Source organism: Globicephala melas, chromosome 17, assembly GCF_963455315.2.
Source record: "Globicephala melas chromosome 17, mGloMel1.2, whole genome shotgun sequence".
NCBI lineage: Eukaryota > Metazoa > Chordata > Mammalia > Artiodactyla > Delphinidae > Globicephala > Globicephala melas.
The window spans coordinates 61,457,856-61,471,135 of NC_083330.1; the positions used below are offsets into that span (position 1 = coordinate 61,457,856).

At 36.6% G+C, this 13,280-nt stretch overlaps 1 protein-coding gene across 5 annotated transcripts in view; it reads left to right on the forward strand.

Annotated features, from left to right (window-relative positions):
- COL14A1 (collagen type XIV alpha 1 chain) overlaps positions 1 to 13,280 on the forward strand; it is a 268,310-nt gene that overhangs the window by 97,536 nt on the left and 157,494 nt on the right. For all 5 annotated transcript variants that reach the window (XM_030875687.3, XM_030875690.3, XM_060287056.2 and 2 more), the window contains 3 exons: positions 9,696 to 9,847; positions 11,367 to 11,496; positions 12,960 to 13,105. In XM_030875687.3, coding sequence (XP_030731547.1) covers positions 9,696 to 9,847; positions 11,367 to 11,496; positions 12,960 to 13,105 — 428 coding nt within the window. The remainder of the gene's footprint in view (positions 1 to 9,695; positions 9,848 to 11,366; positions 11,497 to 12,959; positions 13,106 to 13,280) is intronic.

A 13,280-nucleotide genomic window follows, 5' to 3' on the forward strand; every position in this document is an offset into this window, starting at 1 on the left:
TGGTCCTGGGCTTTTGTTTGTTGGAAGAATTTTAACCACAGTCTCAATTTCAGTGCTTGTGATTGGTCTGTTTATATTTGCTATTTCTTCCTTTTTCAGTCTCGTCAGGTTGTGCTTTCCTAAGAATTTGCCCATTTCTCCCAGGTTGTCCATATTATTGGCATATAGTTGCTTGTAGTAATCTCTCATGGTCCTTTGTATTTCTGCAGTGTCAGTTGTTACTTCTCCTTTTTCATTTGTAATTCTATTGATTTGAGTCTTCTCCCTTTTTTCTTTCTTTTTTTTTTTTTTTTTTTTTGCGGTATGCGGGCCTCTCACTGTTGTGGCCTCTCCCGTTGCGGAGCACAGGCTCCGGACGCGCAGGCACAGCGGCCATGGCTCACGGGCCCAGCCGCTCCGCGGCATGTGGGATCTTCCCGGACTGGGGCACGAACCCGTGTCCCCTGCACTGGCAGGCGGACTCTCCACCACTGCGCCACCAGGGAAGCCCTCCCTTTTTTCTTGATGAATCTAGCTATGGTTTATCAATTTTGTTTATCTTCTCAAAGAACCAGCTTTTAGTTTTATTGATCTCTGCTATCATTTCCTTCATTTGTTTTTCCTTTATTTCTGATCTGATCTTTATGATTTCTTTCCTTCTAACTTTGAGGGTTTTTGTTCCTCTTTCTATAATTGCTTTAGGTATAAGGTTAGGTTGTTTATTTGAGATGTTTCTTGTTTCTTGAGGTAGGATTGTGTTGCTATAAACTTCCCTTTTAGAACCGCTTTTGCTGCATGCCTTAGGTTTGGGGTAGTCATGTTTTCATTATCATTTGTCTCTAGGTATTTTTTGATTTATTCTTTGATTTGTTCAGTGGTCTCTTGGTTATTCAGTAGTTATTCAGTAGTTATTCAGTGGTTATTATTGTTTAGCCTGCATGTGTTTGTATTTTTTACAGATTTTTTCCCTGTAATTGATATCTAATCTCATAGCGCTGTGGTCAGAAAAGATACTTGATATGATTTCAATTTTCTTAAATTTACCAAGGCTTGATTTGTGCCCCAAGGTATGATCTATCCTGGAGAATGTTCCATGAGCACTTGAGAAGAAATTGTATTCTGTTGCTTTTGAGTGGAATAACCTATAAATATCAATTAAGTTCATCTTGTTTAATGTATCATTTAAAGCTTGAGTTTCCTTATTTATTTTCATTTTGGGTGAGCTGTCCATTGGTGAAAGTGGGGTGTTAATGTCCCCTACTATGATTGTGTTCTGTTAGTCTCCCCTTTTATGGCTGTTAACATTTGCCTTGTGTATTGAGGTGCTCCTATGTTGGGTGCATATATATTTACAATTGTTTTATCTTCTTCCTCGATTGATCCCTTGATCATTATTTAGTGTCCTCCTTTGTCTCTTGTAATAGTTTTTATTTTAAAGTCTATTTTGTCTGATATGAGAATTGCTACTCCAGCTTTCTTTTGATCTATTTGCATGGAATATCTTTTTCCATCCCCTCACTTTCAGTCTGTATGTGTCCCTAGGTCTGAAGTGGCTCTCTTGTAGACAGCATATATATAGGTCTTGTTTTTGTATCCATTCAGCCAGTCTATGTCTTTTGGTTGGAGCATTTAATCCAATTACGTTTAAGGTAGTTATCGATATGTATGTCCCTAATAACATTTTCTTAATTGTTTTGGGTTTGTTATTGTAGGTCTTTTCCCTTTCTTTTGATTCCTGCCTAGAGAAGTTTCTTTAGCATTTGTTTTAAAGCTGGTTTTGTGTTCTGAAATATCTTAGCTTTTGCTTCTTTGTAAAGGTTTTAATTTCTCCGTCTAATCTGAAAGAAATTCTTGCTGTGTAGTGTAATCTTGGTTGTAGCATTTTCCCTTTCATCATTTTAAATATTTCCTGCCACTCCCTTCTGGCTTGCAGAGTTTCTGATGAACGATCAGCTGTTAACCTTATGGGGATTCCCTTGTATGTTAATTGCTGCTTTTCCCTTGCTGCTTTTAAGATTTATTCTTTGTATTTAAATTTTGATAGTTTGATTAATATGTGTCTTGTCGTGTTTCTCCTTGGATTTATTGACTGTTTCCCATGTTAGGGAAGTTTTCAACTATAATCTCTTCAAATATTTTCTCAGTCCCTTTTTTTTTCTCTTCTTCTGCTGGGATCCCTATATTTCAAATGTTGCTGCATTTAATATTTTCCCAGAGGTCTCTGAGATTGTTCTCAATTCTTTTCATTCTTTTTTCTTTATTCTTCTCTGCTTTAGGTATTTCTACTCTTTTGTCTTCCAGATCACTTATCCCTTCTTCTGCCTCAGCTATTCTGCTATTGGTTCCTTCTAGAAAGTTTTTAGGTTCATTTATTGTGTTGTTCATCACTCTCTGTTTGCTCTTTAGTTCTTCTAGTCCTTGTTATACGTTTCTTGTATTTTCTGCATTCTATTTTCAAGATTTTGGATCATCTTTACTATCATTACTCAGAATTCTTTTTCAGGTACACTGCCTATTACCTTTTCATTTGTTTGATCTGGTGGGTTTTTTACCTTGCTCCTTTATCTGCTGTGTATTTGTCTGTCTTCTCATTTTGCTTAACTTACCATTTTTGGGGTCTCTGTTTTGCAAGTGGCAGGTTCGTATTTCCTGTTGTTTTTGGTGTCTGCTCCCAGTGGTAAGGTTGTTTCAGTGGGTTGTGTAGACTTCCTGGTGGAGGGGACTGGTTCTTGTGTTCTGGTGGATGAGGCTGGATCTTGTCTTTCTGATGGGCAGGACCTCTTCCGGTTGTGTGTTTTAGGGTATCTGTGAATTTATTATTATTTTAAGCAGCCTCTCTGCTAATGGGTTGTGTTGTGTTCCTGTATTGCTAGTTGTTTGGTATAGGGTGTCCAGAACTGTTGCTTGCCGGTCATTGAATGGAGCTAGGTGTTAGCGTTGATATGGAGATCTCTGGGAGAGCTTTCACCATTTAATATTATGAGGGGCCGGGAGGTCTCTGCTGGACCAATGTCCTGAACTCAGCCCTCCCACCTCAGAGGCTCCTGTCTGACACCTGGCCAAAGCACCAAGACCCTGTCAGCCACACAGCTTAGAGGAAAATGGAGAAAAAGAAAGATAGAAAAAAAGAAAAATATAAAATAAAGTTATTAAAATAGAAAAACTTTATTAAAAATAAAAAAATAAAAAATAATTTTAAAAAAGAGAGAAAGAATGAAGAGAGCAACCAAACCAAAAAACAAATCCACCAATGATAAAAAGTGCTAAAGAGTATACTGAAAAAAAAGAAAAAAGGACAGTCAGAACCCTGGGACAAATGGCAAAAGCAAAGCTATACAGAGAAAATCACAGAAAGAAGCATACACATACACACTCACAAAAGGAGAAAAAGGAAAATGAAATATATATATATATATATAACAAAATTAAAAAGGAAGAGAGCAACTAAATCATTAAACAAATCTACCATTGATAATAAGCTGTAAATACTAAACTAAGATAAACATAAAATCAGAAACAAATTAGATGCAGAGAGCAAACCCCAAGTCTACAGTTGCTCCCAAAGTCCACCGCCTCAATTTTCGGATGAATCATTGTCTATTCAGGTATTCCACAGATACATGGTACATCAAGTTGATTGTGGAGATTTTATCCACTGCTTCTGAGGCTGCTGGGGGAAATTTCCCTTTCTCTTCTTTGTTCGCGCAGCTCCTGGGGTTGAGCTTTGGATTTGCCCCGCCTCTGTGTGTAGGTCGCCTGAGAGCGTCTTATACCTTTTGGGAAATCTGAGGTATTCTGCCAGCATTCAGTAGGTGTTCTGTAGGAGTTGTTTCACGTGTAGATGTAGTTTTGATGTATTTGTGGGGAGGAAGATGATCTCCACATCTTACTCCTCCACCATCTTGAAGCCGCCCCCCCCTTGCCCATTTTCTAACTCGACTTTTTTGGGGGTTGTTTTTTGTGTTAGTTTTTAACTGTTGAGCTTTGAGAATTCTTTATACTTTAGGTAATAATCCTTTGTTGGATATGTGGTTTGTAAATATTTTCTCTCAATCTATTGCTTATCTTTTTATCTGTTTAACAAGGTCTTTTGCAGAACAGAAGTTTTAAATTTTGATGAAGTCCAGTCTATCTGTTTTCCATTTTATGATTAGTGCTTTTCATGTCAAGTCTAAGAACTCTTTACCTGGTGTTAGATTCCCAAAGATTTTCCTTTTTATTTTTTTCCCAAAAGTTTTATATTTTACATTTAAATCTATGATGTGAGTTAATTTTTTGTAAAGGATTTGAAGTTTAGTTTAAGATTCCAGCACTACTTGCTTAAAAGGCTGTATTTCTGCCATTGAAATTACCTTGCAACTTTGTTGAGTATCAGTTGGAGACATTTGTGTGTGTTTATATCTTGGTTCTCTTTTCTTTTCCATTTGGTCTATGTGTCTAACCGCCTTCCAATGTCATACAGTCTTGATTTACTGTAGCTATATAGTAAGTCTTAAGATTGGATAGACTGAGTTCTCCTGTTTGATTATTCTTTTTCAAAATTGTTTTTGCTATTATACTTCCTTATCATCCATGTAAGTGTTAGAAAAATATTTATATAATACTTATATTTTATATTTAATTTATATAATAATCTAATATAAATATTAGAATAATTTTTATTCTACAAAAAGGCTTATTGGAATTTTGATAGGAATTGCATTAAATCAATTTTCAATTATCAAATATCAACTTAGGAATAATTGACATCTTTAATCTGTTGATTCTTCTAATCCATGAACATAGCAAATCCCTCCATTTGTTTAGATATTCTTTGAGTTCTCCATCAGCATTTTGTAATTTTTAGGATGCAAGTTCTATACAGATTTTGTTCTACTTACATTTAGTATTTAATTTTATTTTGAGAAATTTTAGTTGTGTTTTTAATTTTGGTGTTCACATTTTCATTGCTAGTATATACAGATATAATTATATTTTTGTATATTTACCTTGTACCTGCTGACCCTATTATTTGAAATAATTAATTATTTATAGGAGTTTTTCTCTAGATTTTTTGAGATTTTCTATGTAGAAAGTCATATTATTTGCAAACAGTGATAGTTTTATTTCTTTCCTTTTGATTTCTGTGGTTTTTATTTCCTTTTGTTGCCTTATTTCACTGGCTAAAACTTCTAATATTGTGTTAAATGTGATGAGAATGAGTATTGTTGCCTTATTCTCCATCTTAGAGGGAAAGCGTCTGCTTTTCAAGTGATTGGTCCATTTCCTAGAACTTGTAGAATTCATGTGTGTAGAGTGGTTTATAGTATTCCCTTATTCTTTTGATGTCTGCAGGGTCCATAGTGATAGCTCCTGTTTCCTCCAAGATATTGGTAATTTTTGTCTTCTCTTTTTAAATTTTTCTTTCAGGCTTGCTAGATGTTTGCATTTTTTTCAAAGAACTGGTTCTTGGTTTCATAGAACTTCTTTATTTTTCTTCTTTTTTTTATTTCATTGATTTCTGCTCTTTCATTTTCTTCACTTTGCTTGTTTTGGGTTTATTTTGCTTTCACTTTTCTAGATTCTTTAGATGGACTCTTAGATTATTGATTTGAGATGCTTTCTCTTTTATAATGTAATTACTTAAATGCTTTAAATTTCCTTCTCAGCACTGCTTTAGCAATGTCCCTAAATTTTGATATGTTGTATTTTCATTTAATTCAATTTAAAATATTTTTTAGTCTTGACATGTCCTCTCTGACCCATTGATTATTTAGAAGTGTGTTATTCATAGTTTCCAAGGGCTTGGGCTTTTTTATGTTATCTTTCTGTTATTGGTTTCTAATTTTATTTCATTGTCATCAGAGAACACACTCTGTATGATTTCCATTGTTTTAAATTTTCTGAGGTTTGTTTTTTGGCCCAGGATATGGTTTATCTCGATATATGCTCTGTAGGTGCTTGAAATGGATGTGTATTCTGCTGTTGTCACATGCAATGTTCTATAAGTTTTGACTAGATCCTGTTGGTTGATGGTCTTGTTGAGTTTTATATCCTTGCTGATTGTTTTGTTTTGTTGTCTTATCAGTAGTTGAGAGAGAGAGATGTTAAATATCCATCTAAAATTGTGGATTTGTCTGTTTTTTCTTTCAGTTCTATCAGTTTTTACTTTATATGTTTTGCAACTCTTTTTTTGGTGCATATACATTTAGAATGCTAGGATTTCTGGGTTGATTAACGATTTATCATTATGTAATGTCTTTCTCTGTCTCAGGTAATTTTCTTTGTTCTGAAGTCTACTTTATCTTATATTAATACAGTCATTTCTACTCCCTTTTGATTAATGTTTACATAATATAATTTTTAAAATCTATTTACTTTCAACCTTCCTATATCATATTTGAAGTGGATTTCATGTAGATAGCATATAGTTGATCACATTTTTAAATCCACTCTGATAATTTCTTCCTTTTAATTGGTATGCTTAGGCCATTTTTATTTAATGTAATTATTGATATGTTTGAGGTTAAACCTGCTTTTTAATTTTTATTTATTTATTTTTTTCAGTTTGTTCTCTCTGGTTTTCACATCTCTGTTTTCTTTATCTTTTTTTCCCATGGTTTACTTAAACACTTTTAGAACTACATTTTGATTCATTTATGATGTTTTTGATGGAATCTCTTTGTTTATCTCTTTTAGTGGTTGCTCTAGTTATTATATTATATAAACATGACTTATCCCAGTCTGCTGATGTTGATATTATACTAGGTTGAGTGAAATGATGAAACCTTACCTCCCTCAAGTCCCTTTACCATATCTGTGTGTAATACAATTGTCTTAAATATTTCCTCTCCAAAAATGTTGCACCACATCAGAAACTGTTATAATTCTTCAACCACAAAACATAATTTAGGAAACTTGAGAGGAGAAGTAAACTGTATTATATTTACCCATACTTTTATGCTTTCTCTCATTCTTTCTTCCTTTCTGCAGTCCCAGAAGTCCTTCTTTTTGTTATTCTGTTTAAAGAACCTCCTTTAGTCCTTCTTTTGGGATAGGTCCATTGGTGAAAAATTCTTATTTAATTTTACTTTATCTGAGACTGATTTGATTTTCCCTTCATTCCTAAAAGATATTTTTTGTTAGATAGAGTTTTCATTGACAGCTTTTTTCTTTGAATATTTGGAAAATGTTATGCCACTTTCTTCTGGGCTCCATGGTTTCTGATGAGAAATCTGCTGTCATTAAAAAAGGTCCCCCTAAAAATAAGGTGGGTGTCATTTCTTTCCCATTCCTTTTACGTTTTTTTCTTTAAGTTTAGTTTTAGGAAGTCTGACTACAGTATATTTTGGGATGAGTTTCTGTTGGCCTATCTATTTGGGGTACACTCATTTTCTAGAATATATAGTTTGCACCTTTTGTCAAATTTGAGAATTTTTCAGGCCTTTTTTCTTCAAGTACTGACTTACCACCAGATCTACTGTGATACCATCCCAGAGGGAAAGGGGAGTGGTGCCTCAGTACTACCAGGTGGGGATGGAAGTCCCAGCTCTTCATGTGGTTTCCCCATATATCACAGACGGAAGTGAGGTGGAAGGATTTGTTACTACTTGTCAGGGATGATTGTCTCTTTTCCCTATTTGGCAATTTCTCCTACCACCCTGGTTGCAGATAGGATGAGGGTAAATGTTGGGGCACTCTGTTACAGTCAGGAAAGGTAGACGTCTTGACTCCCCACTTGACCTTTGCAGGTATGAGTGGGGATGGGGCCACAGTTGGGGTTTTTTTTCCTGTGGCTTTTGTTTAGACTAGAGCTCTGTTACAGTCAGGAAAGGTAGACGTCTTGACTCCCCACTTGACCTTTGCAGGTATGAGTGGGGATGGGGCCACAGTTGGGGTTTTTTTTCCTGTGGCTTTTGTTTAGACTAGAGCAGTTATTGCCTAAAGGTTTTCTGTCTTGGCAGGCTGCTCCTTTCCTGGCCCTTTGGCTAGAGAGAGCAGGCTTCATTGGATTATTTTTGTCTGTATTTGTTTGTGTTTCTAGGTGGCTGGATTCTTTAGCTCTATGTCTAGGATACATGAGGCAAAAGGAAACTCAGGGAACTCACCACTGTACCGTTTCCTGGGTCCAACAGTCCCTTGCCCATCTACCTTCTTCCCTTTACTTTTCAGGGTCTTATGCTTGTCTTATACATAATTTCCAGAAATTTTGGTTGTACTTGAGGGGATGAGTAGGGAAAAGCACATCTGCTCTATCTTCCTGGATGCTCAGCCATCATGGAATTTTTAACCCTTGTTCCTCATGATATCATTGGTCTACAGGTTACACCTGGTTAATAGGGATGTGATCTGAGAAGAAGGTAATATCCAGATCTTGCTTTAAGAGTTTGGTTTTATTTGCTGCCTTAACTGTACCCAGGGTGTGGAATGATTCTATTTGGCTACATGTCCTTCTCTCTTCCATCATTCCTCTTTCCCTGGGCTAGAACTCTTGGGACTAGGTTGGGCAGCCAAGTAGTAGCTTCCTGAATAAATTTCTCTGAGGTGCTTGATGAGATGACTTTAGAGCCCATTTTTACCCACAAAAAATTCTACATGTGGTTGCTGATAAAACATGTAATAAAGTACCTGGTCATAGTTATCGTTCCATAACTATGTTTTTTTTCCCCATTGTTATGACTACTAAAGTCCCTTTAAGTAAATGCCCCTAGCAGATAATAAATCCTAAAGTTCAGGGACTTTAAACTTTACATGTCCCAAATCTTTTACAGACTCATTGTTTTAACATGTATATAACACACACAAAGTGCTAACATGATGTTTAGCTTATAGTGGACATTCAGTATATATTAGTTGCTTTTTCTTCTCTTTTTACTTTTAAATACTGGCCATTTGTTGAAGTCTTCAGTATAGAGGCGGTACCCTCTGTTGCATAAAAACACAGGCTCTTGTGTCAAGAAGCTTGGGAATCAATCTCATCTCTGATACTCACTAATAGTGTGACTTGGGCAAGTTATTTCACATCATTCTGACTTGGTTTTCTCACCTACAACATGGGAACAATAATAGCAACTATTGAGAATTAAATGAGATAATACTTCTAAAGAGCTCAGAAGAGTACCTTTAGATACAAACTCAATGTTGTGGTTTTGTTTTTTTACTATTCTACAGCAAGAAAGTTCCTTAGAGTCAAGGGCTGTGTCTTATTTAAGGTTGTATCCTCAGAACGTAGCATAGTGATTGGTACCTCATAGACAAATGTTTCAATAAACAAATGTTGTACAGGCATACCTTGTTTTGTTGTGCTTCGCTTTATTGCGCTTTGCAGATATTGTGTTTTTTACAGCCTGAACATTTGTGACAACCCTGTGTCGAGCAAGTCTATTGGTGCCATTTTTTCCAAAAGCATTATTTTTAAATTAAGGTATGTATATTGGGTTTTTTTAGATGTAATGCAATTGCACACTTAATAGACTACAGTATAAGGTAAACATAACTTTTATATGTATTGGGAAACCAAAAAAATTGTGTGACTTGCTTTATTGCAGAGATCTGGAACTGAACCCACAATATCTCTGAGGTATGCCTGTAATGAGTTACTGAATTAATTTATCTAGAGATGAAAATCTTAGAGGCAGCATAAAATCAACAATCATTTCTGACTAGTGGAGTTTCCTAGGTTCATAGGAAATAACTATGGGAAAGAGGCTCATTTGATGTGTTTCTTTAAAATTTAGCCTCAGCCCTTGCCACCACTGGGCCACCTACAGAACTGATTACTTCTGAAGTCACTGCCAGGAGCTTTATGGTAAACTGGACTCATGCCCCAGGAAAAGTGGAAAAATACAGAGTCGTGTATTATCCTGCCAGGGGTGGAAAACCAGAAGAGGTAATAAGGAGACAGTATTTTCTAACCATTATTTTCATTCTCTCAATTCTTGTACGGTAGTGAAGACAAGACAGAAATGTGTATATAAGGAGATTATTCTGTCACAAGCATTTAAAATTATTTGACTGAAATACGTTTCCATGTGTCTGTGTTGTTCTTCTCTCTCTCTAGGTTATGGTATTTACATCCTCTCCTCTTACCTCCATCAAGGAACCTTCAGAACTGGTCATGTGTCCATTTCTAACACAACTTATTTTGACTTTACCTTTTTGTGATTTTAAAAATTAATGAGTTCTAAGGCAAAAGGAATCAGTCGTTAATTATCTGGCCAGAATCCCCTTTTGCTACCGATATTTTCTTTCTGCTTTGTGAGTGGTCTGAACTTTCTGCCTTAAGGAAGTCTGTGTGTTCCAAATAATGTGGGCATATAGTCCTCCAGGGTTTGGGATTTCCTGGATGTTTGCGGAGATTCGTGCAAAAGAGAAGCCATAATAAAACACCTGTGGCTGGCCTTTCTCATGGGTTGGCCATCACAGGAGAGAACATCTATTGCCAGATGATTGGATGGTTCCCATTTCATGTCTGATACAGGGACTATGTTAAAATGTGATGAAATCTCCCTTTTTTTGTTTTTAATTATTAATTAATTAAGGCTGCGCTGGGTCTTCGTTGCTGCGCACGGGCTTTCTCTAGCTGCATTGAGTTGGGGCTACTCTTCGTTGCAGTGTGCGGGCTTCTCATTGCGGTGGCTTCTCTTGTTGCGGAGCACGGGCTCTAGGTGCGCGGGCTTCAGTAGTTGTGGTGCGTGGGCTTGGTAGCTGTGGCTTGCGGGCTCTAGAGCGTAGGCTCAGTAGTTGTGGCACACAGGCTTAGTCGCTCCGCGGCATGTGGGATCTTCCTGGACCAGGGATAAAACCTGTGACCCCTGCATTGGCAGGTGGATTCTTAACCACCGCGCCACCAGGGAAGTCCCTCCCTCTCTTCTTTTGAAGTGCTAACACCTTATGTTGTTCTAACCTCTGACTGACCTCAGCATGTTTCACAGTTTTCTGCGTTATGGCAGGATTTATGTTTTTTGGTTTTTGTGTTTTTTTTCAGTGTTTGAGTAGATTCTAGAGGTTTAAGTCATCTGGACTTAAAAAAAAAAAATCAGAGTGCTTCCAATTGCTCTATCTTTTTCATTACTAATAAATCTTTTAAATGCTTCCTAAGGCTCCATGGAAAAATATCACATGTCAACTGTTAGTAAGTGGATGTGATTAGGATAACCATTAGCTTGGGAATGACACAGTTTCCATTAGATGTGAATTAGTAAGGGACTTTTGGACATATTCCTAAAAGGTGTGTCACTTCATGTGAGAATTCAAGGGGAATTGACTGCCACAGTGGGAAAGAGGATGTGGTGCAAATAAGAAAATATTTAATGAAAGGTTCTTGCTAGAGATATTTTTCCTTTTGGATTTCCAGTCTGCATGTGAGATATTCCATTTTCTCATTCCTCAAACTGTTCTTTCAACAGGTGGTGGTGGATGGAAGCATATCTTCCACAGTATTGAAAAACTTGATGTCTTTAACCGAATATCAGATAGCAGTCTTTGCAATATACGCTCACACTGCTAGTGAAGGCCTTCGGGGAACTGAAACCACACGTGTGTATTGAATTGTACCCATTTCTGATTCTGTATGACATTGCTCAGGTGGCTTAGTTGTGCTGTACGTAGTACTGGTCCATGCTATGTTTGCAGTTTGCAGGTGCCATATATTGGGAGGGATATTATAAAACTCTGGTATGTTTAGGAGAGAGAAATCTCTCTAAGCAATGAAGGGTGCAAAATACAGTTATTCATTTAATAAACAAATATTTAGTGAATTCTTATTATAAACTAAGCAGTGGGCTTGAATTTGTCATTAGAAGTAGAGAAGGAGCTCTGTAGCTGTCCTGCCTAGTAGAATATTAGGGAAAGTGCATTACATCTGTTTTCTTTATGAGTATCACTGTAATTAAAACTTATGAATACTAGTCAGTCATTCCTTAACTCAGCAAGATCATGATCACACACATATATACATGCACACATGTTCAGGGAATCCTGGGAAGAGATAATCTTAAGAAACTTGATCACCCCCTCATTTAGTTATTTCAAACATTAATTGAGTTCCTATTACATGCCAGATAGTATATAAAGTTGATCTAAAAACTCTGCCTCTGATAGACCAATAACAAGGTGCCAGGCTTTATAATTACACTCCCCGTCCAACACGTTATTGGATTTATCCCTGAAAGCAATTTGTAAGGCAGCTGTTAATACTCCTGCTTTGCAGAAATATTTTTAGCAACAGTCCCTGCCCTTAAGGAAGTTTTAGACTAGCAAAGGAGAAAATGCAACCCAAGGATATACAAACAAATTAGTGCAGTGAAGTACTACGGGCACGCCAATAGAAGTATGATAGGGAATTGCACCTGTAAGCAAAGTCCTGAACTTGGCATTGTGGTTGGGAGTGCAAGCAGGACCTGGAATTATATTTGAAAACAACATTTCATAGTTTTTATTGACATTGTTTAAGCCAGGAACTTGCAATTTACTCTTAATCCCTTTTTCCCTACCTCTCCAATATGGCAAATCCTATTTCTTGATTATTTTATTGTTCTCAAACCCTATTGTTACCGACAGTCATGTCTCCTCACTGTCTCTGATTGAATGTGTTGATGAGTATCTAGTTATTCATGTATTTGTTCATCCAGCCCCCGATTCTGTCATCTATTAAGTGACCCAACAACTATTTTTAATGGCTGCTGCAGGTCAGACACTATGCTTGGTAATGGGTATAAAACAGTGGTCAGAAGAGTCTCCTACTCTTGACTGGCTCCCAGACAGCTGTGCCCATCACTGTAATGAGATATAAGAAGCTAAAAGGTGTCATTCCTGCTCTTAAACATTCATTATGTTTACCTTCCCCAAAGGGGCTTATATGGCCATGTGAACAGATTCAAGGACAAAAATTACCTGAAAAATATGTTTAGTTTTAGACCCTAACATATAGATAGAAACCTTGAAATAAGCAAGCACACTGATAAATGGCTGACCATTAAAAAAAAAAACTCCTCTTGCAGTTTCTTTACCTATAGTTTCTGACCTTGAACTGTACGATGTGACTGAGAACAGTCTGAGGGCGAGATGGAACCCAGTGGCTGGAGCGTCAGGGTACCTGATCCTTTACGCTCCTCTCACGGAAGGCCTGGCTGGGGATGAAAAAGAGGTAATGCATGCTGCCTACCAAAGTCCTAGGATTTTTGACTTCCTTAACATAGTTTGGTTTGTTTTTACTACAAAAATGTATAAAATTTATAAAAGTCACATTAGCAAAAGAAAAAAATCACTTGTAATTCCACCACCTAGAGGTAGCCATTGTTATCATTTAGTTAAGAGTCTTT